At 37.7% G+C, this 26918-nt stretch overlaps 2 protein-coding genes across 7 annotated transcripts in view; one reads left to right on the top strand and one right to left on the bottom strand.

Moving 5' to 3' along the window:
- Positions 1-20114, top strand: part of LOC134795296 (pre-mRNA-splicing factor ATP-dependent RNA helicase PRP16) — a 159970-nt gene extending 139856 nt beyond the window's left edge. For 4 of the 6 annotated variants that reach the window (XM_063767105.1, XM_063767106.1, XM_063767103.1 and 1 more), the window contains exons 4-13: positions 5355-5438; positions 6152-6302; positions 6565-6662; positions 7291-7518; positions 9965-10136; positions 11964-12105; positions 14178-14338; positions 17275-17429; positions 18441-18526; positions 19117-20113. In XM_063767105.1, coding sequence (XP_063623175.1) covers positions 5355-5438; positions 6152-6302; positions 6565-6662; positions 7291-7518; positions 9965-10136; positions 11964-12105; positions 14178-14338; positions 17275-17429; positions 18441-18526; positions 19117-19303 — 1464 coding nt within the window. In that variant the 3' untranslated portion in view covers positions 19304-20113. Of the gene's footprint in view, positions 1-5354; positions 5439-6151; positions 6303-6564; positions 6663-7290; positions 7519-9964; positions 10137-11963; positions 12106-14177; positions 14339-17274; positions 17430-18440; positions 18527-19116 lie in introns of all 6 variants that reach the window. The other 2 variants (XM_063767107.1, XM_063767108.1) reach the window with 2 other exon arrangements.
- Positions 20115-23200: 3086 nt separating this feature from the next.
- LOC134795309 (lipid droplet-regulating VLDL assembly factor AUP1-like) overlaps positions 23201-26918 on the bottom strand; it is a 35235-nt gene continuing 31517 nt past the window's right edge. Inside the window, exon 9 of the mRNA XM_063767124.1 lies at positions 23201-26631. Within this exon, the coding sequence (XP_063623194.1) occupies positions 26506-26631 (126 nt within the window). The 3' untranslated portion in view covers positions 23201-26505. The remainder of the gene's footprint in view (positions 26632-26918) is intronic.

Here is a 26918-nt window from a genome sequence, read left to right as displayed (position 1 = left end):
TGCACATCAAATGTCCTGTGTTTCATCGTTAACTGTAAATCTTAGTTATGAACGTTATGGCGAAGACACCGGGAGCCGACTCGACTCGATGTGCGAGTGCGAGGTTCTTTTTCATATATTTACAAGTACTTAGAGTCTGCGGAAAGAGAAGAGTCGAAGAATATATTGGATCCCATACATTTCAAGACTCTTCTCTTTCCTCACAGACTCATATATTATTCTTAAGACAGTTTTTAAGTAACAGGTTAAGTTGAAGTCCACTTTCTCTTAAATTATATATTTACAAGTTACATTTTTATTTATTACTAGCTTTTGCCCGCGACTTTGCGTGGAATCAGTAACATCTGGTAAAGCATAGCGCCTGGATAAAATGTAATAGCATTCAGTCAATTTGAGCATTGCTTACATCAATTATCAGGAAATTCATTAATTCTGTCAATTCCATCCCCCTTTGCACTCTCTTTAGGGATGATTTCCGACATAAAAATTATTATATGTCCTTCCCCGGGTCTCGAACTATCTCTATGCCAAATTTCAACTAAATCCGTTCAGTGGTTTAAGCGTGAAGAGGTAACACACAAACAGTATGGATTTACCTGTTTGCATTGCCATTGATCATCTTTGTTAACCAAAAGGCTCCCTTGTATCAAGGCAGTGAACATGCTATATATCTCGTACTGTCTCTAATCCGGTAATACCTATTTGCCTGCTCTGACGTCACTGCAGTGCAACCGTAATCCTATTGGAGCTGAAATTATTCACGATGTTCACTTTACTACAGATATACCACTTTACATACAGCCTGTGTGCAATAGGTATAATTGCAGTCAATGAAAAAAATTTAGTAAACCTTAAGTTTAATAAATCATAATCGATTTTTTTATTCATTTAAGTATTTATTTTTCTTCTTAGGCTAGGTCATTTATAATATGAATATCTGATTATTCTGCATTAATAAACATTAATCAAAAACTTTGCTATTGCAAAAATAATAATGGATGTAAAAAAACTATAGTTTTGACATTGGAAATGTCTTTTGACATTGGAAATGTCTTTTCGTTCGCTCCAGTATAGGGTCCGATTTCACGAAAAAGTGCGATCCCCTTATATCTCGGAAAGTTGTGAAGATATGATATTAAAAAATGGCTACAAATATAATGACCACCAAAAAATACTTTGGTACCCTAAATAAAAAAATCATGCTTACCAAAAAAAATTACTGAACACCAAAAAAATAAGGCCTAAAATTACAAAAGTACCACCATTTTAATTACGACTGCACTTCAAATTGTATTCGAATACCAAATATATTGAATGATCACCAAAAATCATTAATGATCACCAAATCTTGAAGACCAAATGAATGCGATATTTTCACCTAAATAAGCCACTATGTTTACCAAAAAATGTATACATATTACCAAATAAAGTAAAATGATGCCAAAATTACTAGCCCCTCCCGGTCAACCCCCTCGTACCCCGCACCGCATACCTACCTAACCTAACCTACTTTTCTAGTAGCAAACTGAAACGCTATGAATAGAAAAGTGGGTTAGGTTAGGTTTGAACTGCGACCCTTACAGAAAAGAAATGCTACTAGAAACGTGGGTTAGGTTAGGTTTGAACTGCGACCCATACAGAAACGAAATTCTACCAGAAAAGTGGGTTAGGTTAGGTTTGAACTGCGACCCATACAGAAACGAAATTCTACTAGAAAAGTGGGTTAGGTTAGGTTTGAACTGCGACCCATACAGAAACGAAATGCTACTAGAAAAGTGGGTTAGGTTAGGTTTGAACTGCGACCCTTACAGAAAAGAAATGCTACTAGAAAAGTGGGTTAGGTTAGGTTTGAACTGCGACCCTTACTACAGAAATGAAATGCTACTAGAAAAGTGGGTTAGGTTAGGTTTGAACTGCGACCCATACAGAAACGAAATTCTACCAGAAAAGTGGGTTAGGTTAGGTTTGAACTGCGACCCATACAGAAACGAAATTCTACTAGAAAAGTGGGTTAGGTTAGGTTTGAACTGCGACCCATACAGAAACGAAATGCTACTAGAAAAGTGGGTTAGGTTAGGATTGAACCTGCGACCCTTACAGAAAAGAAATGCTACTACAAAAGTGGGTTAGGTTAGGTTTGAAGCGCGACCCTTACAGAAAAGAAATGCTACTAGAAAAGTGGGTTAAACTGCGACCCTTACAGAAAAGAAATGCTACTAGAAAAGTGGGTTAGGTTAGGTTTGAACTGCGACCCTTACAGAAACGAAATGCTACTAGAAAAGTGGGTTAGGTTATGTTTGAACTGCGACCCATACGGAAACGAAATGCTAGGTACTAGAAAAGTGGGTTAGGTTAGGTTTGAACTGCGACCCTTACAGAAACGAAATGCTACTAGAAAAGTGGGTTAGGTTAGGTTTGAACTGCAACCCATACAGAAACGAAATGCTACTAGAAAAGTGGGTTAGGTTATGTTAGAAAAAGGTGGATTAATTAATTTAATAGGATAACGATATATTAAATATTTGCACATTTTTAATTAAAATGTGGTTATAATTTTGGTGGTCATTTACTATTTTTGGGTTTACAATGATTATTTTGGAGTCATTTGCTTTAATAGGATAGCAAGATTAAAAAATTTGGTTATAATTTTACATTAAAATGGAGTTCTAATTTTGGTGGTCATTTACTATTTTTGGGTTTACAATGATTATTTTGGTGTCATTTTATTTAATAGGATAGCAAGATGTAAAAATTTGGGTATCATTTCGCATTAAAATGGGGTTTGAAATTTGGTAATCATTTACAATTTTTGGGTTAATAATGATTAGTTTGGTGTCATTTCCTTTAATAGGATAGTAAAATGTAATAAAATTGGTAATCATTTCACATTAAAATGGTGTTACAATTTTGGTGATCATTTATTATTTTAGGGTGGTAAAGTAGATTTTTTTGGTATTAAATTTTACTAAATCTGGTGATCAGTTAAATAGCAGCCTTAAAAAATAGGCTCAAAAGACGCATAATCACGACAGCTGTAAGGTGCAAAAATAATTATTCGAGAAAGTCAAAAACGAAAAAAGTTATGGTCGAATTAGTGAAAATAAAATTATTTTTTTTCCGAATTTTTGATTTTAGTGCTCGATAATTTGGAAACGAACAATGATATCAAAAATATGAGAAAAACGGCTCTGGACAATTTAGTCAGCTACAATTTGAGCCTAAAACAAAGACGATCGGGTTAAGGGTTTGCCCTGTAGCCTAACCTTAAAATAGTCAAAAAGTCAGAACGACATTTTTTACATGACATTTATGACTTCATGTTTCGCAGAGTTCGTTATCGGTGTTTGTTGTGAATTATCGGGATTATGACGGCAGAATAACACTTGCACTGCGTGGGCTATCAAAATCGCTGCAGATTTTTCTTGGTCTAACTCTATCTATCCTGTTTGAGACGGGCGTAGATAACGCACTCTTCGACAATCTATGCATTCTTGTGGTGGTGGAAATAGAAATAGAGGTAGAGGTAGAGGTAGAGGCAGGGGTAGAAGTAGAGGTAGAAATAGAGGTAGAGGTAGATGTAGAGGTAGAGGTAGAAATAGAAATAATTTTATTCGTGAGCACAAACACAAAATAAAAACTTATACAGAGAAACATAAAAAAGAAAAAGTGCCACGAAATGGTCTCACCTCAGCATGTTGCTGGCGGCTGCTAGCAGATAGCTGATGCTGAACCCTGGCAGTACCTAGTGGAGCTCGGGTTTAATACAACATAAGCACACGCTGTTTTGGTCATCGGACTCGTCTCGATGAGCACTTAGGAGAGTAGTACCCAAGATAGAGCTGATGCTGAACCCTGGCTGTACCTAAAGGAACTCAGGTTTGTTGCAACATAGGCACGGCACACGCTGTTTTGGTCATCCGACTCGTCTTGATGAGCACTTAGGAGAGTAGTACCCAAGATAGAGCTGATGCTGAACCCTGGTTGTACCTAGCGGAACTCAGGTTTGGTGCAACATAGGCACGCGCTGTTATGGTCATCTCTCGTCGCGTCAAACTGCTGTCAAGAAAATTTCATATCTTGCAGCAAATGGGCCGCTGCCGATCAAGACTCGAGTGACGATAACGGCGATGTGGCTACCACTTCTCGAGTTGACTACGGATTTGCCGTGTAATAATTTTCTTGTACTTTGAACATTAATATATCCTGCTTATTAATCGAAAAATGAAATATGTACCTATACTTATGCGCCACGGCGACAATTATTCAAACTTCGATACGCGTGTGGAAATTATGCAATTTGTTTGTTCACATGCATTATGTCCAGGATAATTGTGTTAATCTAAGAATAAAATAATTATCATTCAACGTTGTAGTTTTATTTTGTAACTTTTTCCTAATCCAGACTTTCTCGTCGCTCAGCGACAATATTTTTTCGAATTTCGTAGATTCATTTCCAATGTGCTCGATAGTCGTGTGAGGCACGAAATCTGTGAATTTTTATCGGTGGTACCTCGCTTCTAATGTAAATTTATCCTTGGTTTGTTATTACCTATACTTAAAAGCAGTTTATTGTATTTAAATGTCTAAATATATATATTCCGTTTTCATTTTTCTGATAATGTTTATTTATTCATTATTGCACAGTACATGATAGTACAAATGGCGGCTTTAATGCCTTAAGATAAGGTATTCTCTACCACGCAAATAATGGGCTAAACCAGAAAGATAAGTATACTTAATGAAAACCGGTTTATTTATATCCTAGCAGAAATTCATATACAACTTTATCTTTCTGGTTTAGCCCATTATTTGCGTGATAGAGAATACCTTATCTTAAGGCATTAAAGCCGCCATTTGTACTATCATGTACTGTGCAATAATGAATAAATAAACATTATCAGAAAAATGAAAACAGAATATATATATTTAGACATTTAAATACAATAAACTGCTTCTAAGTATAGGTAATAACAAACCAAGGATAAAGTTACATTAGAAGCGAGTTACCACCGAAGTATATCTATTGTCAATAGCGTGGTCTCAGTGGATATAGTTAAGCTAGGGAAGCGGGTAGATTATGTACAAACAGAGATTTTGTCATGTACATACGCAATACTGTGATTCTCATTACGCACACCGGGCTCAAATAAACCTTTGTCAACATTGTTCTCAGACGTATTTCCGGTGTATTAACTGTGTAAATTTTTAAAGTGCTTTTTTTTTCAGTGAGCACCCTTATAATATTTGTATATTTTTAAAGTGTTTTTTTTCAGTGAGCACCTTAATAATATTTGTATATTTTTAAAGTGCTTTTTTCAGTGAGCACCTTAATAATGTCTGTATATTTGTTCCAGGCCCTGCAAATCCACCTTCAGCCGGATGAAGGTGATATCCTTATATTCATGCCTGGTCAAGAGGACATCGAAGTGACTTGCGAGGTGAATATTAATTATAAATCGTTTGCCAACAAATATATTGTTTTTAAACAGAATCAATATGGACAGTTTGAGGGTCATAATACAACTGAAAGTAATTTGACAAGCACTAACTTTAAATTCAAATCTTATTTCGTGTTCGCCAAACCATTTTTAATGCAATACAATTTTACATCAATCATATTGTGACTACTATTATTATTGGCCACTACCTACATAATAGTAATTGGCCATTTTTAATAATAAGGCTTCAATAGGCTCCTCCCCTACCTAGACTCCTAGTAGGGTTCCTACTAGTCAAATCAGTTACTTTTTTAGAACTGTCAAAACGATTTGCTAATATGGAATTTATATGAAACATTACATCGTGACGTCACGGTCAACTCGCCTACTTTTTATATTTCTATCCGATTTATTAAATAACTTGTGTTTAAAAATAACTCCTATCTGTGTTTTTCTAATAATTATCTGGTGCTTTATTTCATGCATGGTGTAAAATAATTTATTTTAAATACAGTATAATACCCTATTGGATTGTTTCTTTCTGATTTGTTAGGAAAGACTAATTTTCTGTAGAATTAGAGCAAACTTTAGCTTCCAAGTTTTGTCAGAAGTATTAAAAAATCTACCCGATACTGTCGGTGGCATACTCCTTCAACACGACAAATCAGAATTAGACAGACCCACCAAGAAATACTTTTTTTTTCCTTTTCCAGGTCCTGACGGAGCGCTTAGCTGACTTGGACAGCGCCCCTCCTCTGACAGTGTTGCCCATCTACTCTCAATTACCAGCAGACCTGCAGGCCAAGATCTTCCAGCGCGCGCCTCAAGGTCTAAGGAAATGTATCGTCGCCACCAACATTGCTGGTAAGTACTGATCATAATATAACTACTCCAGTTAGGGTGCTGCATGGGTGCTGCAATCTACTCTCAATTACCAGCAGACCTACGGGCCAAGATATTTCAGCACGCGCCTAAAGGGTTAAGGAAAAATTCAAAAAGAGAAATAGAATTATTAAAACCGAAGTGATTATTGTTCTTACATCGTATCCTCGAATTCCGCTATTATAATTATAATAGCAGCTGGATTAAGTCGTAATTTTTGTTTATATGTGATATATGATTTCAGAAACCTCACTGACCGTGGACGGAATAATGTACGTGATCGACTGCGGCTACTGTAAACTCAAAGTGTACAACCCTAGGATCGGTATGGATGCACTACAGGTACGATCCAATGGCATTCCACACTAGCTTCTCCCGAGCGTCGGCGTCTAGTCAACTGTATGGCTGCTGCTCGGCGCAACGTTGGCGCAACTACGCAGTGACGCCATTTTTCATTGCGCTGACTAGACACCGACGCTCAAAAGAGGGGGGTTTTCTTTCATCTATATTTCACTTTTACCTCAAACTCCTTGATTTCGATGCTGACAATATTACTTTCCGTCTATACAACGTGTCCCAAAATTCAACGATAAGCTGGCACCAGAAGATGGACCTGCTCATGACTACTCGAGGAAAAAAAAAATGTAGACATGGTCGTTAAAAATACCACTAGGGGTGTCGATTTTCTATTTTTTTTATAATTCCATAATAAATTGAGATATATTTTTTATTTTATTTTTCCTCGAGTAGTCATGAGCAGGTCCATCTTCTGGTGCCAGCTTATCGTTGAATTTTGGGACACGTGGTATAATCTTTGTTGTTTTTTTTTATCCCAGATTCCTACACTAAAATGACAGTTTGATTGCCCTAACTTGTGTCATTTTAGCACAAAATTTGTAAAATAATCGCATAATTAGGTTGTAAATGATCAATCGAACTGTTAATTGAAGGAATATAATAATGTTTTCAGATCTACCCAGTGAGTCAAGCCAACGCCCGGCAGCGCGCCGGCCGCGCCGGCCGCACGGGCCCCGGCAAGGCCTTCTGCCTCTACACGCAGCGCCAGTACACGCACGAGCTGCTCGCCTCCACCGTGCCTGAGATACAGCGGACTAATTTGGCTAATACTGTGTTATTGCTGAAATCACTGGGAGTTGAGGATCTGCTTGCGTTCCATTTCATGGATCCACCACCACAGGTGAGTTAACTACATTATACATGTTAGGTTAACTTAAAAGTTTACTGCCGCTACACACACGAGCTACTCGTCTCCACCGTGCCTGAGATACAGCGGACTAACTTGGCTGATACTTTGCTGCTACTGAAATCACTGGGAGTTGAGGATCTGTTGACATTCCACTTCATGGATCCACCACCACATGTTAGTTAAGTATTCTACACACAACCACAGATTATATAATAGTTCTTACGAACAGATACTTATCTCTCAAAGAAAACGCAAATACCTACCGTTTTGATACCTACACAAAAATACAATGGAGTGACCTTCAGCGCGCCGCTCCCCGCACCGCGCGCACCGGCACAACGCTAGGGTTGCTGACGCTTCGAAATGATAAATAAATACCAACTTAAACAGCGGAATGAAATAACAGGAAAGCTAAATCTTAAATTATACCTAATATTCCGTTTATGCGTTAGTGTTTGCGAAATACTAATTTTAAAAGGTCATATGCCCCTGCAATAACCGCAGTGTTTACGCCGTTTTATAAACCGCGCAATGATCCCAGCAAGAATTAGTTTTAAAACTTCGTGTACTTTAAAACCAGATAGAGATTAATGTTACACAATAGTTAAGCCATAAATGAGTAGGTAAGTAGGTACTCTCCGGTGTAAAGTTAACTTACTGTCGTTAAAATAAACATTTACCAAAATAAATTAAAAATTTGCTACCTATTTCAAATAGATAGATATCTATACATTTGTCGTAATAAATATTACATGTTTAATTAAAGAAATTCAATAGTACCTACGTAGCTTGTAACTATCGTAAAAATTGTCAGTGCGGCGCGCGGTAACGTGCGTGCGTGAGCGCGTGTGGCAACCAACTGGCTTGCTTTTCTACCGTGAACGGTAACAAATTCGTAGGTATAAATCCGAGCTCGCGCGGAGAGTTCCATAGGCCTGACACAACGCCAGTACACGCACGAACTACTCGCCTCTACAGTTTCTGTGATCCAGCGCACTAACTTAGCTAATACTTTGTTACTGCTGAAATCACTGCGAGTTGAGGATCTGTTGACTTTCCACTTCATGGATCCACCACCACAGGTTAGTTAAGGACTCTGCACACAACGCCAGTACACGCACGAGCTACTCGCCTCTACAGTTCTGAGAAAATTGCTGAAATCTTTTTGGATATATCGCCACATGTTCGCCTGAGCATAATTTGATCTCACAGGTACAGTCAGACTCAGACTATGCGTCAAAAGTATCTACCATTATTTAATGACTTAACAAAAATAAATATAGCTAGTAGAACAATTAGACAGACAGATACAGATGTAGTGCATAATTATTTTCCATCGTATTTTCACGGAAACGTAAATACATACGTGTCTTGCTATTTCAGTCAGTCTCAGTACAAAAAGTACTTGACGTTGACTGAAGTAGCATGACAAATACGAACGTTTCCGAGGAAATACGATGGAAAACAATTATGCACTACATCGATACTTATGAACACAAACTGTAGTGGCAGATACTTTTACTCTTGATGCTGATTGCTGACTATACTAACTTCCAAACCTAGATGCTAAGCGTCATATCCGCAAGACGCGACCTAAGCCCTCCTACACATACACCCGCAACTCGACTGGACAACTCCATTGCGCATCGTGTGACCGCATCTTCAAGACAAAGTTTGGTTTTGCGAGTCACATTAGGGCATTTCATAATCCGGATAAAAATTGTTGATGGAGACGCCATTGCCGGATACGGCAAGGAAGGAAGAGAGAGAGATAGATACTAACTTACAATACTTCCTTTGACATGCATGAACTATGTCAATACAAATAATTTTCACATGCCATAAGGCCGAACATACATGGGTCAATATGTACACTTAATATTATCTACTGTACCATATGTTCTCGTGAATAAATTTTCATTTTATTTCAATAGGGATGATGACACATGTTGAATTTTATAACAAAATCTAGTAAAATAGATGGCAAATGAGCAATTTGTCACAATAATGTGGATATTAAAATAATATATGGAAATAATACAAAAATACAGGACCTGAAAGTTTCAAAAATTAAGTTTTTTTTTAACTTCCTAAAAGGAATTAAGTAAGGATACCATTCGATTCCTTAGATTGTATCCAAAACAAGATTGTATGGCAACTATATACATAAACGCAATATTACACCGGAAACAAAAATTCTTGTTTTGTCCATACTTCAAGATGGACTCTCAGTGACCTTGACGTCACGTTCACTTATCGTTTTGCTAGGAGCGTTTCACGAGTGAAGTACGACTGTCGAACTTTGAATACTATTTCTGACTTTTGTATCGCTTAACGCATTGGGTCCCATATTGACATTTGATCCTAAAAACAAGCCCGATCGATTGATACAATAAATGAAAAATGGTCATCTAGCCTATTGTTGTTTTGTTGTCAGGACACGATCCTGAACTCGATGTACCAGCTGTGGATCCTGGGCGCGCTGGACGGCACGGGCGCGCTGACGGCGCTGGGGCGGCAGATGGCGGAGTTCCCGCTCGACCCGCCGCAGTGCAAGATGCTCATCGTCTCCGCCGACATGGGCTGCAGCAAGGAGGTGCTCATCGTAGGTAAGTGACTTAGGCCCACTTGCACCATCCCACTAACCCAGTGTCAAAAAATACTGGTAACCATGGTAACTCCAGGTTTAACCGGTTGACCCCGGGTTAGTGGAATGGTGCAAGTGGCGCTTAGCGAAGTTCGTATTGGTTCTCACTGAAAGACATACTCGTACAATCCTAACCTCCATGTATGCTTAACGTAGGTAAGTAACGAATATCTAAAAAAACCGGGCAAGTGCGAGTCGGACTCGCGCACGAAGGGTTCCGTACCATAATGCAAAAAAAAAAACAAAACAAAAAAAAAGCATAAAAAAAACGGTCACCCATCCAAATACTGAACACTCCCGACGTTGCTTAACTTTGGTCAAAAATCACGTTTGTTGTATGGGAGCCCCATTTAAATCTTTATTTTATTCTGTTTTTAGTATTTGTTGTTATAGCGGCAACAGAAATACATCATCTGTGAAAATTTCAACTGTCTAGCTATCACGGTTCGTGAGATACAGCCTGGTGACAGACGGACGGACGGACGGACGGACAGCGAAGTCTTAGTAATAGGGTCCCGTTTTACCCTTTGGGTACGGAACCCTAAAAACAAACTGACTCTTACAACGATATTCGATGTTGTGCATACAACGCCCGACACGATACTTGATGTCGTGGATATCGCTGCTGTGTAGAACTTATAAGCAGCTTATACGTATATTCGTGCACGTAAAGCCTTCTTGAGATGGCCATGGTATAATAATATACTCCGCCTGGTACTCCATTCCGAGATTCGCGTATGACCTAACTGACACGCGCCTACGTCAGTTATTCATGTAGAAACATAGTAAAATAAAACAAATCTAATGTATTAAATTAAACTTTATTTATCTATACAAGACAAACGTTTGAAAAACTAATTCACAGTTACACATTAATTACCAAGCTTACGGCGTGAAAAGTTTGGAAAACACTGCGACTGCTGACACTGAGCGAGAAGGAAATAACAATTAACACGCGTTCGACAAGGATGACGGTCAGGGCATGAAGTTATCTAGATCCGAATTGTCAAATGTGCACAGCGCTATCCTGTGTTGCCAGTAGTATAAACAGAATTACCCGAAAGCCTGAAATTTCTTTCGTGAATCGGAAGATATTGCTAACGAGTAATTAAAAATGACGTGTTATTGTAAAATTTAAGCTAAAATACTATATATATAATTTTATAAATGAAAATTATAAAATTATAAAGAAATATTTTAACTTATTAACCATAGGTATAATGTACCCATGTAACATGTTATGTTGAAATAAAGTGGCAATGTTATTGTGACGTAGGCCCGTGTCACTCTGGGAATGGAAGACCATGTTTTATTAGACCATGGAGATGGCTTGCTTGAGCTAGACGTGGGCGAAGTGAACCCTTGAAATTACTCAAGGGCCGTCATCTCAAAGTCAAAGTCAAATACTTTATTCATGTAGGCCTAGCAACAAGCACTTATGAACGTTCGTAAGTATTACATAAATATTATCTTAAGCTAATTATCAGAGCAATTTATTGATGTTAATATTATTCCATAATAATATTGGATTATTATACAGATCAAATTTAATCTAAATTTGGGCATTGGCAGGTATTGGGAATGCTCCGTACACATCAGTCGCGTTGGTTTACTTGCAGTGTTGCCAGATAGTCACAATGTTTCATCTCATCTGGTGGCCTCTCTTCACCGGTTTTCTTTTATTTTACCATGCAAGGGCAAAAATGTGACTTCATTAAACGAAACGTAACTTATGATTCAAGACCCCTCGCACTGTTTACTTGTGATTTACCGTGCTCTTGTTTTCCAGTGTCAATGTTATCTGTGCCGTCCGTGTTCTACCGACCACAAGGGCGGGAGGAGGAAGCTGATGCGGTCAAGGAGAAGTTCCAAGTCCCCGAGTCCGACCATCTCACCCTGCTTCATCTGTACAACCAGTGGAAATCTAACAAGTAAACTATTCACCGATTTAAACTTTCACGATGGAATCCAGTCATTAGTAATTGGGGGTCATCCATTAATTACATCACACGAATTTCTAGGTTTTTTGACCCCTCCCACCCTCCTTGTCACACTTGGTCACATTTGGCAGACCCCTCCCCCCTGGTGTGACGTCACATTTTTTCAACGATATCGGCAAATATTGATTTAGTATTTTATCAAAATATTTTTCACAAAAGAAATATGTATAGTAATTTTATAAACCAAAACTGATTGGGACAGAAAATTAAACGAATAATAACGTCGTTCCAATAACTTGTTTTTTAACCGTACTGCGAATAAAATAGTTCAAATATTTTTTGTTACTGATGAAGTTAAAGTGACGTCACAAAGTTTGTGACTCCCCCCTCCCCCTTGTCACAACATGTCACATTTTCTTGACCCCCTCCCTCCCCCTAAACGTGTGATGTAATTAATGGATGACCCCTTGTAAGCGAAAACGAACTTCCCCGGTTGGAACACCGAATATCGTTAATGTAGTGACATCCCTAGTATTCAAGACGGACCCAGATCCGGATAATTTCATACATTTCGGATCCGGATTACAAACCCTAGTTTTGATAAATCAGACTAACTGTTTTTTGTTTGAAGAAATGTCACATTTGACACTGACATATCTAATCCATATCGTTCCTAGATCTATTAATTGGCGTATCTTAAAGTTCGAATCGGCCGCAAGTGCGGGGTAGGTACATATTTAAAAAAACATACACAGCTGTACCCGCACCTTTTTCATTACTTACACAATTTGTTGTAGAATGCTTAGATAAATACTTACCAACTTACTCTGTTTACCTAAGATGGACTAATTACCTATCTAACCCTTATATTATACCTACCTAAGAACATGGTATAATAATATACTCCGCCTGGTACTCTATTCCGAGATTCGCGTATGACCTAACTGACACGGGCCTACGTCATCATGCTGTTTACAGGTTCTCAAACTTTAAAATGTGGGAGAATTTTAACCAACGGTGAAAATTATTTTAACGGCATTAATTTTAAGTTATTCATGTAGAAACATAGTAAAATAAAACAAATCTAATGTATTAAATTAAACTTTATTTATCTATACAAGACAAACGTTTGAAAAACTAATTCACAGTTACACATTAATTACCAAGCTTACGACGTGAAAAGTTTGGAAAACACTGCGACTGCTGACACTGAGCGAGAAGGAAATAACAATTAACACGCGTTCGACAAGGATGACGGTCAGGGCATGAAGTAATCTAGATCCGAATTGTCAAATGTGACAGCGCTATCCTGTGTTGCCAGTAATGTAAACAGAATTACCCGAACGTCTGAAATTTCTTTCGTGAATCGGAAGATATTGCTAACGAATAATTAAAAATGACGTGTTATTGTAAAATTTAAGATAAAAAACATATAAATGAAAATTATAAAGAAATATTTTAACTTATTAACCATAGGTATAATGTACCCATGTAACATGTTATGTTGCAATAAAGTGGCAATGTTATTGTGACGTAGGCCCGTGTCACTCTGGGAATAGAAGACCATGTTTTATTAGACCATCCCTAAGAACAGCTGTAAAAAAGTAATAAAATAAATGCATTTGTATTTGTAAAAGATGTTGATCTCAACTTCAGCCAGTCTTTCTCCGAACACCACGGGGACAATATCGTTCTCGAAACGACGGAGGTAATTTTGAAACTTAATTATACGTGATTAAATCCCATTAAAGTTAGCTATTATATACAATACTTCTAAGGAGACAAAAGTGTCTGATATTAAAACTTAACAGTGTTAAATATGTACTTGCATTCCTTATAAATCAAAAGAGTTTGTATTAACTCTCCAGTAGGAATCAGCACAAATTATTGATTCGTACCTACATTGTGCTACCACATTCATTGCCACTAATAAGTGCTACGGGTTACGCTCGTAGCGCGTAGCCACGGTTTCGCCGTACGGAACGCGTAGTCGCTACGAACAGTGTACCCGACAGTCGGGTTCTTGGCCCTGAATGTGTTAATCAAATAACCTTGTGTTCCAGTTACTCAAGCTCTTGGTGCACAGAACACTTCGTGCACGGCAAGGCGATGCGCAAAGTGCGCGAAGTTCGACAACAGCTCAAAGACATCATGCAAGCGCAGAGGCTCCCTCTGGAGTCGTGCGGCACAGACTGGGACACTGTGCGGAAATGTATCTGTTCAGGTAAATTATCTATCAACTATATATCGTACATAAGTTTCGAAAAACTCATTGTTACGAGTCGGGGTTTGAACCCGCAACCTCTGGATTGAGGGTCTCACGCTCTTACGACTAGGCTACCAGCGCTTTCCAAAAATTTCATAAATTGAAATTCCATTTCAATTCCAACTCATTTGACTTTGAGATACCGCCATCTGTATTCCCTGATAAATATGACCTCGATCTCTTTATAGCAAGAGTGAATGGGCTATTAACTGAACCGGTGAGCTCCATCGTAGGCCCTATCTTCACTTTCCATCAGGGTGGTATTCCATCTGTCCATCTTGGTCCAATGTCACGTCTCACTCTCTCATTAAGCAAAATGTGAGACAAATTACACATTGGACCAAGAAATTGGGCAGGCGGAATACCACCCTAGGGCCAAACGCCGATCAGTTTCCAATAATAAAAATATGGCTTAGGATAGGGCGATAGGCGAGGTATTTCAAAAAATATTACGACCTTATTGGTGTGAATCCCACGCTAAATTCCAATGCTCAATCTGAATTGAGACGCCAAAATGGCGAGGTTTCCTTATTTTATCGATTAGGAAACTCCAAACTCTTTCTCCGCTAAGTCCCAATTTGTACTGAATGGATTAAAAAAAAAATTAAAAATTTAAATCTATTTATTTCCCAAAAAAGTACTTAAATCTACATACATATGTGTGCAAAATCTCTAGTATGAGATTATGTGCGCGGTCACTAAACTCGCGTTTTGTTGTTACCTAACTATAATTCAGAATATAAACAAATATCTACTTACCTTAATTTAGCTATTGTTTTTTTTTTAGTTTGTTTGCCAGTATATTTGCCAGAGCATTGTCATTTGTGAAATATTATTTTAGAATATTATTGACTTGCGATGGTTTTATATTTTCTAATATATGTACTAATTCCTTAGGTAATTTATTTAATGTATCTGGGAGAATATACCAACAAGTTCTTTTGCCATATACATTATTTGCCTTTGGCACCGTGTATAGTGTGAATCCAACGATCTGATCTAGTTTACTCAAATAGTCTCAAGAATACAATACCATTGAGTGGTAAACCACAAATTAGGATAACCACCTCGTAGTAAAAGCAGATTATAACCGCCTTGAAATGTTAGTATAGATTAACGACTCTATTTCTTTAAACAATAGACTACAAAATACACTAACTAAATAATGGCTAACCTAACTTTTTTTGCATTTAACAACCATCGACAATTAAAAAAGAACACACTCAGTAGAAAAACAGCTATGAGATACCATAAAATTCCATTATATTTTCGGCTCTATAGTCTTACCATAAGGATAAAAATGCTTTGAAGGTAAGAATAACATTCACACGTTTTGCATTTAGAGATAACAGATGTGCCGCCAGGGTCGTACTCGCATTGTTGCAATTGATAAGCACGTGGTTTATCTGTTTATGTCGGAATGTTATTTAGTGGTAATTTTTTCTGACCTATACCTAACTACAATTGCAATAAAAGAGCGAGCGAGACACCAATAAAAAAAAAATACCTGGCCTGTTATCAAATTGTGGGACACATTATGATATGATTGTAGTTTTAAATCTTACTGTCTAACTGGCTTTCGCTCGTTCAGTACATGTGTTCTTATTCAATTCCTACTGATCTTTTACGCAACTTGGCTAAGTTTTACCGGACATTTATTTATTTATTTATTTAATCTTTATTGCACATAAGAAAACACACTGTACAAAAGGCGAACTTAATGCCATAAGGCATTCTCTACCAGTCAACCTTTAGGCAAAGCAGATAAGTTGTAGGCGGTGCAAAAATATGTGGTATACTTTGATGATACAATTACGTACCTGTACGAACACAAAGACATATACACATATATAAATATATACAAGTATATATACATTCCCTGCTTTCGATTGGATTTTGTACCTTGTGATTTTAACGACCCTGGCTACTTTTTACTGGACTTGATAATATTTATGTGGCGACCGTGGGTCAATGCGAGTGCAAGTGGACATTAACTAAAATGTATAATAATTATACATTTTTATCTTTCTACATATTTTATTTAACACCAGAATACGTCCCTGTCGTGGCTAAGGTGCATGTGACTTTCCAAAAGATTGAATATGATATTATCTTTTTAGACCATTTTAACCCCATTCAACAAGAAATAAGGTTTAGAATTCAATATACATGCAATGTACTTCTAACTTATTTTGTAAGTAAATTGGTTGGCGCCTACGAGAACAAAAGCAGATAATAGGATTGTAATAGAACAATGCCATTGTTAGTACAGGTAAGTGAACAAGATCAGTTCAAAAAATTTTACCTATACATTTGTAAATTCTGGAGTTGACGCAATTTATGAGATCTCTCTAATTTTTGCAGGTGAGTTATTTGATGAGATTGTTCTTTAATGATTGCTGCATCAACTTTATCAAATACATTCATTACTTTGCAGTATTTAAACAATAGGGCATAGTTCTCTCTGTACTTAGTTTTTATTTTATATGGTACTATGGTTTTAATCAGTCTTAGTTGGATATCATATATTCTTTGTAGGTAGGTTTTGTACGTTCTACCATAACTTGATAACCCATAGCTAATAACCGAGTCTGCCAACGCCAAATACAGTAGTCTTATAGTTTTATATGGTAGCTTGTGCTTTAACACATTCAACACCAAGAACCCGACTGTCGGGTACACTGTTCGTAGCGACTACGCGCTACATACGACGAAACCGTGGCTACGCGCTACGAGCGTAACCCGTAGCACTTAGTGGTATTGAATGTGTTAAAATACTTAATTTGGCTAGGATTGATCTTAATTTATTACAGACTATATCTATATTAGGTCCCCAGTTGATTCAAACGATCGATTAAACATTTATACTAATAACCTTTCCCTACTGTCCACAGCGTACTTCCAGCAAGCGGCCCGACTGAAGGGTATAGGCGAGTACGTGAACAGTCGCACCGGCATGCCGTGCCACCTACACCCCACCTCCGCGCTCTTCGGCCTCGGCGACTCGCCCGACTACGTCGTGTACCACGAACTCATGATGACCAGCAAGGTAATGATGCTTCCATACTACGGTATGGAAGCATACCCATCATCAGCCTACTCTCGTCCACTGCTGGACATAGGCCTCTCCTATTGCACGCCATTGAGCACGATTTGCGGCAACTCTGATCCAGCTCTTGCCGGCTGCCTTGCGAAGGTCATCGCTCCATCTAGTCTGAGGGCGTCCTACGCTACGTTTGCCGATGCGTGGTCTCCACTCGAGAACTCGTCTACCCCAACGGTTATCGGTTCTACGGCTAATATGACCGGCCCACTGCCACTTCAGCTTGCTAATCCAGTGGGCTATGTCGACGACTTTAGTTCTCTGACGGATGGCTTCATTTCGAATACGATCCCTCAGAGAGACTCCGAGCATAGCCCTTTCCATAGCTCGCTGAGTACACTACATACATATCCCATAGGAGCGCTATAATTTACCTGGCACTTATTATAAAAGCTTAGGGTGGTTTTTCATCTGCCCAATATCTTGGTCCAATGTATATTTGCATCTTACTTTTTGCTTTATGAGTGAGTGAGACGCAATGCACATTGGACAAGTGGAATACCACCCTTAGCGTGATCTGACTTTGATGACTCTTTATTATACACACAACCTGCTCCCGACATCGGCGATCTTCGGGTTGAGTGACACGCTTGATTAGGTATGTCGTCAACCACGAGTAAAATTGCTTACATTGTGCATTGAATCACCATAAAATGTTTGTATTTGTGTGGGTTACTTACGCTGACCTTTTTATGCAATTAACACTCCTTCGATATCACCTGAGTTGCCCCAGAGCAGCGGGCCATGCCTTGAAACTGAAGCTACATAACCATGATAAGGACTTGAAGAGTTATAGTTTTATCCAATAGTGTGTAACTTAGTAAGTAGATGACTGTTGAAAGAAAAGAGCATTCGGTTATATACTTATTTTTTTTTTATTAAAAATGTTTTTGACCGGAAATACATATTTGATGTTATGATTGTGTACCTACTAATATTATTTTGTAATGTTCGCAGGAGTACATGCACTGCGTGACGGCGGTGGACGGGCGCTGGCTGGCGGAGCTGGGCCCGATGTTCTTCTCCGTCAAGGAGACCGGAAAGTGAGTAACGCTCACAACGATACTACTTGAAAAATAGTGGTAGAGACGTCTGCCACAAATAATGCAATTTTATAATTGAAAAAAATAATAATTCAGCGCGTCGTTTAAAAGAAAACTAATCGATGATTTCCCGATATGATTGGATTCCAATGTAGTTAACAGAGTGCAATAAAAAAAAAGTGATGGAATGGTTTACCGTTGTGTCTGCGTCGACAGGATACTTAGGCTCGGTTGCACCAAACTGTTCGTATCGTTAACGAGTTCGCTAAATGTTTATGTATGGAAAGTTTCATAGTAAAGCGCCGGGGCGCGCCGGCTGACGTTGATCAGTCTGTCAAATGTGGTTGGTGCAACTGGCCCTTAGGGTGGTATTCCACCTGTCCAATTTCTTTGTCCAATGTGCATTGCGTCTCACTCTCGCATTAAACAAAATGTGAGACGCAAATACACATTGGACCAATATATTGGACAGATGGAATACCACCTCAGAGCGATCGTTAGAATCTTGTTTGATGCGGTGAATCTTTTAAATTATACTTTTTTTTCTTTGTTCTTTGTTTAACTCTTATTTTATTATATCCTCATTTCAGGTCAAACCGCGACAAACGCAAAGAAGCCGCAGTGCACCTCGAACGCATGGAGGAAGAGATGAAAGCCGCCGAGCTCAAGATGGCCGAAGACAGGAAGTTGAAGGACCAAGACGTTCCCGTCAAGCAGGAGATCGCCACACCTGGGCTAAGTACGCCGAGGCGCACGCCGGCGAGATTCGGTATCTAGGATAATATAGGGAAGTTTCTGCTATAAATGTTAGAAAAACACTATTTTTTACCGACTGTAGTTTACACCCCCAAAGTCTTGGACTCGACAAAAGATGGCAGTCTTCTGAGGAAGCTGAGACATTCCCATCTAGCAGGAGATCGCGACTACTGGATTAAGCACACCGAGGCGCACGCCGGCGAGTTTCGGAATCTAGGATAATATGAGGAAAAGTTTATACTAAAAATGTTAGAAAAACTGTCATCACGGACTTTACACCCCCAAATTGTGCTCGACAAAAAATGCCAGAAGACAGGAAACTGGAAAACCAAGACGTTACCATCAAGCAGGCGATCGCCACACCGAGGTATCTAGGCTAGGGTAATATGAGGAAGAGTTTCTGCTAAAAATGTTAGGAAAACACGCTGTTATTAGTATTACCGGTTACTTTACCTCCCCAATTTGGCAAAAAATAGCAGAAGATAGGAAGCTGAAGGACCAAGACGTTCCCATCAATCAGGAGATCTCCACACCGGGATTAAGCACGCCCGCGAGATTCGGTATCTAAGATAATATGAGAAAAGTTTCTACTAAAAATGTTAACTCGTTGTCATTACAGACTACTATACACGTTGTAAATGTGGACGCAACTGGAAAATACTGTCGCACTCCATACTAAATTGGTATGGGAACATACCGCAGTGAAGGTGTTAACAAACCTTGTATTTTTTTTTGTTATTTACTTCCCCAAATTATGAACTCTTCTATAAATCGTCTAACAATGTTATCATAGAGTTACCCCAAAAAAAATCTGCAGCGATTTTGATAGCCCACGCAGTGCAAGTGTTATTTTAAACGTCAAAGTTCTATGAAATTTTGTCGTATAAATAACACTTGCACTGCGTGGGCTATCAAAATCGCTGCAGACTTTTCTTGGTCTAACTCTACCTAATTTTGACTTTATTTATATCCCTCAAGACATAAATGTACAACTTTCTCTATGTTACATTAAGTTACAATGTATTTTAATTATTAGGTATTTAAGTGGTCGAAATAAAACATGATTTACTGAACAAAACTATTTTATTTTTTTCATCATCTTATAAACTTGAACAGCTAGGTCTTTACATGGCTACACTACGAGATACTAAAGTACGTTATGAGCACGTCTTGTAAGTATATCTTTAAAATAACGTATTTATACAAGTAATTTTTGTGTATCGTTTTTAAATATATATACAGAAGTATTCATTAGAAAATTCCAACTCTCATTAAATTTCTTTGTTTTCTTTTAACCTTTTGGACGCCAATGACCGATATATCCGCACCGCAGGTCCAACGCCAAAGACCGATTATTCGGTCACAGAGCAACATACACCTACGTGCATATGCATAAAGTTCAATTTCAGTTTTGACACTTCGGTGACGTGGCGTCCGAGTGACAGCTTTTGTGTTTGACACGGCGTCGAAAGGGTTAAGAACTTCTACTTATTCGTTTCCTTGCATTGTTTGCAAATATCTATACAGAAGACTTTATTAGAAAATTTCAACGCTCATTTAATTGTTTCCTTTAAAATTTTGACAATTTGTTTAACCGGTGGACAAAAACATGTGTTCAAGTCTCGGTTGTTGTATTTAGCGGAATAAATCCTTCTCGAAAAAATGCAAAAAGATGACTACAAATTCAGGTCAAGAAGTTAATTGTCTTGTGATTAGAAAAAATAGGATATCACAAAATTATTGTATTAAAATCAATATCTATCTAATGGTGTCTGTACGTGTATGTCGAGCATCAATGGTCTAATCGGCAGTGTTAAAATATTTTTTGACAGAACTGTGTACAATCGTATCGTCATTACATCATCATAAGAGCGGTTTCGCACTACGTCCGATGCGAATCCGATCCGAACGCGTGAAAATATGGTCCGTAGTAGCCGTAGAACTATTTCTATGGTAAGTTACGCACCGCACACGTTGAATGACGGAAAGAAATCGGATGACGGAGATCGGATCTAGTGCGTAAAGAAATAGTTCTACGACTACTACGGACCATATTTTCACGGTTTCGGATCGGATTCGGATCGGACGTAGTGAGAAACCGCTCTAAGGGGCCCATTTCTCGAACGGTATTAGACTTGCTGGGGCCAAGTCTAAAACATATCACTATTCTATCGATCGCAATATATGAAGGTATACTCTTACTAAACGCTTCACCTATCGATACATTTAAGTAGTAACTCTACGAGTACCTTTCGAAATCCATGTTAGTAGTCCATTCCAGTTACAAATCCATTGAAAATAGTGGTAAAGACGATACAAACACGTGATTATGATCTTCAACTTTGGAATTAATTTTGTTAAACAGACTAAGTTTGCAGTACATATTTTATTTACAAAATGGAAGTTAATCAATGTCGTCACCGTCTAGAATTTTGAATACATATACCTACCTTACATCTAGGTACTTATTTATTTATTTATTCTAAAGCCTCCTCACCTGACGATAGTACAGTCACCTTCAATAATATGTTACTCTTCGAAGGCCGCAAAAATATGTGACACGCTCTTGTGGTTCTGCAAATAAGGGCTGATTTAGACGGCGCGCGAACTCGCATGCGATTTTAGTTACATTGCGGACGGTAACTAACAGTTACGTCTAATTCAACCGACCGATCAAAACCCGCAATGTACTGAAACTCGCATGCGAGTTCTCGCATCGTCTAAATGAGCCCTAAGATCAGATAAGTGTCATATATTTTTGCGGCCTTCATTGTGTAATATATTATTGGAGGTGACTGTACGCCAGTGAACATTACTTTAGCATTTTAGGCACATGTTATACTAAAGCTAACATTCATTTATCTCTCATAAAAATATTTATTTAAGTTATGTAGATATATTAGTTATGTATAGTATGTTGTTATGTGATAAAAAAAAGTAGCGCTGAATTAACCCTTTTCCAGGCATAGTACGATTCATCGACCACATACGCGCCAATGGAATTTCAACTTTACCATTCCGATTTAAGGTTCAAATTAGATTGGACGTTCGGGAAATGTGACTTGTCTTCAAATTAATCATTAAAGCAGGATTAGGTAATTGTAATATATTTGTTTTTTTTTTTAAAACCTTGTAGTTTGGTGCGGCCCAGAAAAGGGTTAAAATAAGTATTTGACATATCTTATCTAAACATTAATGAATAAGCCGAAAATACTTTACAGCCGAAATTTACAACCCTTTTAACCGCCACTAATGTCTAAAAAAAACTCTAATGATAGAGGACAGTGGCGGTTAAAAGGGAAAAAAGTTACCTTCTTATTCATAAAACTTAAAACGCCTGTTATGTGCTTGCACATGGAGCATGTAGCTAGCGCATGTTCCGGCATGTTGTCTCAAAGGTATAAGCATGGTGTAAACAAAGGTTTAAATAGGTGCAGAGTTATATATTGATAGCCCAGACTGCAAGTGTTATTTTAAATGTCAAACTTATATGAAATTACGACGAATAACCCTTGCACAATTTGTGCTGTCAAATTCGTTGCAGAGTTATGTTGGTCTAACTCTATGGATCCGGTGACATGAGAATGTACCAGCGCTAGCCACCCGCGTGATCTGCGCGACTGAACTTGAATGTCAGTGCGAGCTAGGACAAATGCTTGCGCAAGTCGCCCGCATTTTACTTAGGGCTGATTTAGACGGCGCGCGAACTCGCATGCGATTTTAGTTACATTGCGGACTGTTAGTTACGTCCAATTCAACCGACCGATCAAAAACCGCAATGTAATGGAACTCGCATGCGAGTTTTCGCATCGTCTAATAGAGCCATTTCCCCAGCCATGCGCCGTGTGCAAACACTCAGCTAAAAATGTGTTATGTCTGACAGTGGAAATAATTCGGGATATCGATTGATACAAACGGTAGGAAACATCCTATTTATTTATATAACTCATGTAAATCAAGGTACAGTACAATCACGTGGATAATAAGTCCCCATTTTGACGTTAACATTATGCACCTTATTTCAAGGACGTATGGTCGGTATTTGCATACTGTACGTAAAATACAGACATATTATCGTTCGTCATCTAGTTTAATTTCAATTTAATCTCTTGAATAGAGAGTGATTAAAATATTTCTAATATAAATTTGAACAATATTTAATGCTTTTCATTCAAAGACGGAAAGTCATATATTTCCTTACATTCAATAACAATAACATGAAAACTTTAAATAAGGATGTTACAGATCAACCGAATAGTTCGGCCGAATATTCGTTTCGGTAAAATTTGATCCGAACATTCGGCCGAATATTCGTATGCAATAAACTGCATATTCGGTCCATCTCTATTTGATACATGTTAATGGTCTTGACTGTAGGAATATAAATAGCTAGATCTAATTTCATTTCAATTCTCATGCGAGGCAAATCGAAGGGATATTTCAAAGAAATGAAGAATACATTAAAATATAAGGAACCAAATAACATTAATAGGGCATTTTCGCGAGAAGAGATCCAATCAACTTTTTTCTTAAATAGGTAAATTTAATGTTTATTTCTACTCATAATCACGAGCTCTTTCGATCATACTAGAAGAAAAAAACTTTGTATGGCGGTTACAAAATGGAGAGTACATAAGTAGAATTACTGAACATTTTGGCACATTTTTTTTTCTCCTAGATCTAAAGAGCTCGTTATTCCGAGTAGGAAAAATATTAAATTTACCTACCTTAGAATAAAGTTAATTGGATCTCTTCTCGCGAAAATGCCCAAGAGTCATAAAGTCATAAACTAACGTAAAATGTACTTTACTGAGGAGTAGAAAATGAAAGCAGAAAATGATCACTATTATACTGGAGGCGATGAAAGCAATAAAACATTTTAAAAAAATAATGAAATTAAAGTTGTTATTTAACCTCTAACCACCATGAATAAAAAAAAATATTCCAAATAACAAATATTTTCTATTTTCGCAGTCAATGGTGGTCAAACAGGTTAAAACAAAAGGTCATTTTATTTAACGCTGATCCGCCCCAATTCTTAATCGCATTTACGTATTAACCCTATGAACGCTATGCCATACTACTCGGGAATTCAAATCTTACATAATTGGTGTTATACCGACAAGAATAAACGCCAAAAATTATCACAATATTGATATAAGAACTATGCAAAGAAAAGTTTAAATTGTGATCAGTCAACAACTACGCTGTTCCATGTTAAAAATGAGAACAAACAATATTAGAATAATTTATTTCAAATTAAGTAATATAGGGTAATTCGCCAGTAACTGGCCACCGGCCAATAACTGAACTGAAAATGAATTCTATTCACCTATAAACAAAATACATTTTAGTATAAGGTTTCAATAACTGGCCAGCCTTCAATAACTAGCCACCTTATACTAAAATAATTTCTGTTTATAGGCGAATAGAATTCATTTTTAGTTCAGCGTGGCCAGTTACTGGGGAATCACCCTAGTTATTTGTTTACACTATTCTCTCAGCCACGTATATGTGACAACGGTCGAAATATTAATAAGGGTCAATCAACTTAACATCCGCATTTTTATAGATCACTTCCCAAGCATGTTCTAATAGTCTTACCAGGAACTTGACATTGACATGTTCGCTAGCGTGTGCGTAACTTACTTTCTACGCATCTCGCTCGTACTTGCATATTAGTGCGAGCGAGAGATATAGAATATGTCAGTGTCAAAGTTGTGGTAGCCGATTCTTCTAAAAGATTACCAGAGTGAAATACATTAAAAAGTCAATCGACCAAGGAGCATTCCAACGTATAGCTCGTGAACGCTACTCTGAAAATGTCATGAAGCCGATTTTTGATCCGATAATAGTCCATCCATAATATTGGGTCCTTACCTATGAAATTGGCGTTTTTGTTCATAGATATAAGTCTGATCCTAGTTTTTTTTTTTTACAAAAGTACATACACAATTACAATAAAACTACAGTGCACTCAATAAACAACGATTTTACATACAATTAATTGTTATTTTTTATTGTTAAGTGTTCAGAATTAAGCCTTGAAAATAGGTCTTTTCATGTGCTGTCGGTTCGAGTATTAAAATTACTTATATTTTTCTAATGGTACCAATTTTCAAGAAATGGAGATATTGAAAACATACCTTAAAGGTGTCAAAAATGACTGGAAAAATTTTGTTTGGTTTGAATTAGCCATCAAAAAAATATCCGCAAAATTAATTGTATGGAAATTCGTGTTTCGTTGAAATTCTCCGAACAAAACGCCAATTTCATAGGTAATGACCTAATAGTACTATAGTTCGTTTTTTTTAGCATTAGAAAGAACTTGAAAGAAGGTAAGCGATCTTGACATGTCTTTTAATTGAAAAACAGCAGAAGAATATAAATGATCATATTAGATTCATAATTGTTACATATTCGCCGTAACTTATTTTTAAAATGTGCTTTTCAATTAAAAAACACATCAAGAATATCAAGATTGTTTACCTTATTTCTAATGCTAAAAATAAAAAACCGGGCAAGTGCGAGTCGGACTCGCGCACGAAGGGTTCCGTACCATAATGCAAAAAAAAAAACGAAAAAAAAAAGCAAAAAAAAACGGTCACCCATCCAAGTACTGACCACTCCCGACGTTGCTTAACTTTGGTCAAAAATCACGTTTGTTGTATGGGAGCCCCATTTAAATCTTTATTTTATTCTGTTTTTAGTATTTGTTGTTATAGCGGCAACAGAAATACATCATCTGTGAAAATTTCAACTGTCTAGCTATCACGGTTCGTGAGATACAGCCTGGTGACAGACAGACGGACGGACGGGCGGACGGACGGACGGACAGCGAAGTCTTAGTAATAGGCTCCCGTTTTACCCTTTGGGTACGGAACCCTAAAAACGAACTATAGGTACAGAAGGTTCACTCTCTAACAAAAGGCGTCTATTAAGACAGATATGACCGCAAGGTGGCGCAAGCGCGAGCAGGCGTCCGTTCCGTAGCGGTGCGCAGCAACTACTATTGCAAGACACCAAAATTGGTGTGGGCCGCATGTGGCCGCATGTACTTGTAGCGACGTGAAAAATCGCGGAGAGAGCCACGCCTTTAATAATTTACATTTTCAAACCAAAATTCGGCTTCCTAGCATTCTCAAATAAATGGGTTTCATACATTGATAGAATGCTCTCAAACTAAAATTATATAAGAAAATATTTGACAATAATGTGTATCGTTAGCCTGTGATAGTGAGATTGAGCCCGTGTTTCTCTATATACCTCTGGCGTGCGTCGGCGATCATCTGCGCTTTCCGCTCATGGAAGCTGAGTTGGCGCTCCTTCGCGCTTTTTGGGAAGGGGGCCTGAAAGGGAAAATGAAAGTCTAGTCTAGACTTATTTCGTACACAACAAATTTTATAAATACTTAATACGGTACCTTTTTCAGGAAGCATATAAAAAACTACAGTTTCAGTCGAGTACCATGTTTAGGTTATGAAGCTTGCTGAGTGGCCTAAGTAAGGTACGAGTTGAAAAGCTTGATTATATCACTATTATATAGAATATTTTTCGAGTCAATTAAAATAATTCTTTTTCTACTATAAAATCTAAAATTTAGGTTCAATTATTTAGGTTCTAAATAGTTACATAA

This window comes from Cydia splendana, chromosome 12 (assembly GCF_910591565.1).
Source record: "Cydia splendana chromosome 12, ilCydSple1.2, whole genome shotgun sequence".
NCBI classification, from domain to species: Eukaryota; Metazoa; Arthropoda; class Insecta; order Lepidoptera; family Tortricidae; genus Cydia; species Cydia splendana.
This window is presented reverse-complemented; position numbering and strand designations above follow the sequence as displayed.